General features: G+C 40.8%; 1 protein-coding gene across 1 annotated transcript; it reads left to right on the forward strand.

Annotated features, from left to right (window-relative positions):
- The first annotated feature begins 346 nt into the window (after positions 1-346).
- SERTM1 (serine-rich and transmembrane domain containing 1) lies at positions 347-1,062 on the forward strand. The gene has a single exon (XM_010072679.1). The coding sequence runs from the start codon at positions 360-362 to the stop codon at positions 681-683; it is 324 nt and encodes a 107-aa protein (XP_010070981.1). The 5' UTR covers positions 347-359; the 3' UTR covers positions 684-1,062.
- The last annotated feature ends 1,089 nt before the right edge of the window (positions 1,063-2,151 follow it).

Here is a 2,151-nt window from a genome sequence, read left to right on the forward strand (position 1 = left end):
GATGGGTACAATTTCTCCTAATTCCTGAATTTTGGAGAACAGAGATATAAAGATAGCTGTTAGCTAATGCTTTAAGAATTGCAGCCTAGTGCTAAAGAATAATAACCTGTAACTCTTAAGAACTAGATTGTCTCAGGTGCACATTAAATCACATTATCTGCTAGTAAATTAATCTTGCCTTTTTTTTTTTTTTCTTGCAGTTCTGAAGGATACAATCTGACACAATCTGGCTTGAGCAGTAAAGGATAAATTTGATTACTGGCTGACTTGTCATCTCTTTGTTGTGATGGAAAGATGGTCGCCTAAAATAAAGCCTTTGTTATGCTGCTAAAATTGCCTCTTAAAACAGAAACACAGAAATGTCAGAACCCGACCCTTCATCTGGATTTGTAGGAAACATGGGAAATGGGACTTTTCTGGAGCTGTATCCCACATCCCTTTCAACTTCAGTGGATTCATCACCTGGTCGTTTATCCAACGTCTATGTGTATGTTTCTATATTCCTTAGTCTCCTAGCTTTTCTCCTTTTGCTATTGATCATTGCACTTCAGAGGCTGAAAAACATAATTTCTTCCAGTTCCTCCTACCCAGAATATAATAGTGATGCTGGAAGTTCTTTCACTAATTTAGAGGTTTGTAGTATTTCTTCCCAGCGCTCTGCTCTCTCAAACCTTTCTTCATGAAACTAAATGAAAGGAAACACACAGGGAATGGAAGAGCTCTGTCTAGTTTCTTGGGGAGGCAGTGCATGCATCATTTGCCTTAGAACGCTATTATGAAGAGGTGTCTTTTAAAGTTTCCTTAGGGATTTTTTTTCTTTCCTTTTCTAGTCTTCATTTCCCCTTTTAATAATGTTCTTTTCCATTTTGGACAATGGATAATGACATTTGATCATCGTTTCCTGCCTGTAATAGTGATGCTGTCTTTTTCTCATGCATACAGGGTGTTCAGTAAGAGTATTCCTGCCAAACTGCAATATGGTTCTAACTGGATGTGTCATTTTTCTGCTGTAGTTCTGACCCCTTCCCTGGTTTTGTAGCAGTAATATACTGACTACTTTTCTTTTTCCTTTTCTAATTAGATAAGGACTTCTGGATGAAATCCCTATTGCAAAAGTAACAAAAATCAGCTTAAATTATAAATATTGAGACAATTTAAAGTAGTTGATATTGTTTCTTTTTTAATTTTCATGTCTTGTTCAGTATTTATTGATGTTTATAAAACATGACTAAAATCCATTTCTTGGAGAATGTTGCTTTTGTTTATTTGTACTGCCAACTTGTTCTGTATAAAGTTTCTGTATTTCAGTTTTTGGGTCTCTTTGGTTAACTTAGTAAAGTGACTACAGTAACGATGCTCACTGCTGAATGTGTGGAGTTATTTTCGGACCCTGTTGCATCTAATTTGCCTGACTTGTTCCTCCAGGGGGCAGCTTCTGCTGCTGAATCCTAAATCACACAACTCCTTCACATCCTTCACTGATCCTGTAGCTTGTTCTTACTGGATACCAGTACAAAGCAGAGGTTTCTTTTGCAAGATCTGCATACAGCCACCATAGCTAGCAACCGAATAGCTCCTGTGTCTTTTAGGCATAAGATGTTTGTACTGGTGAGGACTTTCTGGGCTAAATTGTGCACAGTAATTTCACGAATACATGCTGGGGTGGAGAGGGGACACGAGGATCTGCATAACGAACAGGCAGACCTGTGCTCTGACACTCAAGAGGTGCAAAGTATACCTGCAGAAGGCAGAAAGAGACGAGAAGGAAAGCGGTAATGCCTCTGCCCCTTTCCCCATCACCATAAGGAGAGGTCAGAGATGAGATGGTGAGAAATGGATGATCTTTCACCATCTCACTCCTCTTTGGGATGCCATAGTCTGAGTTATGCTTTCCCCCTGCCCAAAATGTAACTTGGCACTCAATTTCTGCAGTAAAATAATCAGCAGCACTATGAGCAGGATCCTGTGGTCAGATGGGAGTGAGGGAATTGGGCCAGTCTCAGCAGGAGCACAGGGCGACGGCTCTCCCCGCACACGGCACTGCTGCCCAGCAAGCCGAGGGGCCAGGGAGCTGCAGGAGACCTCCCGACCAGATTTGTTAAAAATACACTCCCACCGAGCTGCCAATACCTTCAGCAACAAGACACATTC

The sequence above is a fragment of the Pterocles gutturalis genome, unplaced genomic scaffold (assembly GCF_000699245.1).
Source record: "Pterocles gutturalis isolate BGI_N339 unplaced genomic scaffold, ASM69924v1 scaffold24812, whole genome shotgun sequence".
In the NCBI taxonomy this organism is placed as follows: Eukaryota; Metazoa; Chordata; class Aves; order Pterocliformes; family Pteroclidae; genus Pterocles; species Pterocles gutturalis.

Coding starts and splice junctions, on each gene's coding strand:
- SERTM1 (XM_010072679.1), top strand. CDS start 360: ATGTCAGAACCCGACCCTTCATCTGGATTTGTAGGAAACATGGGAAAT.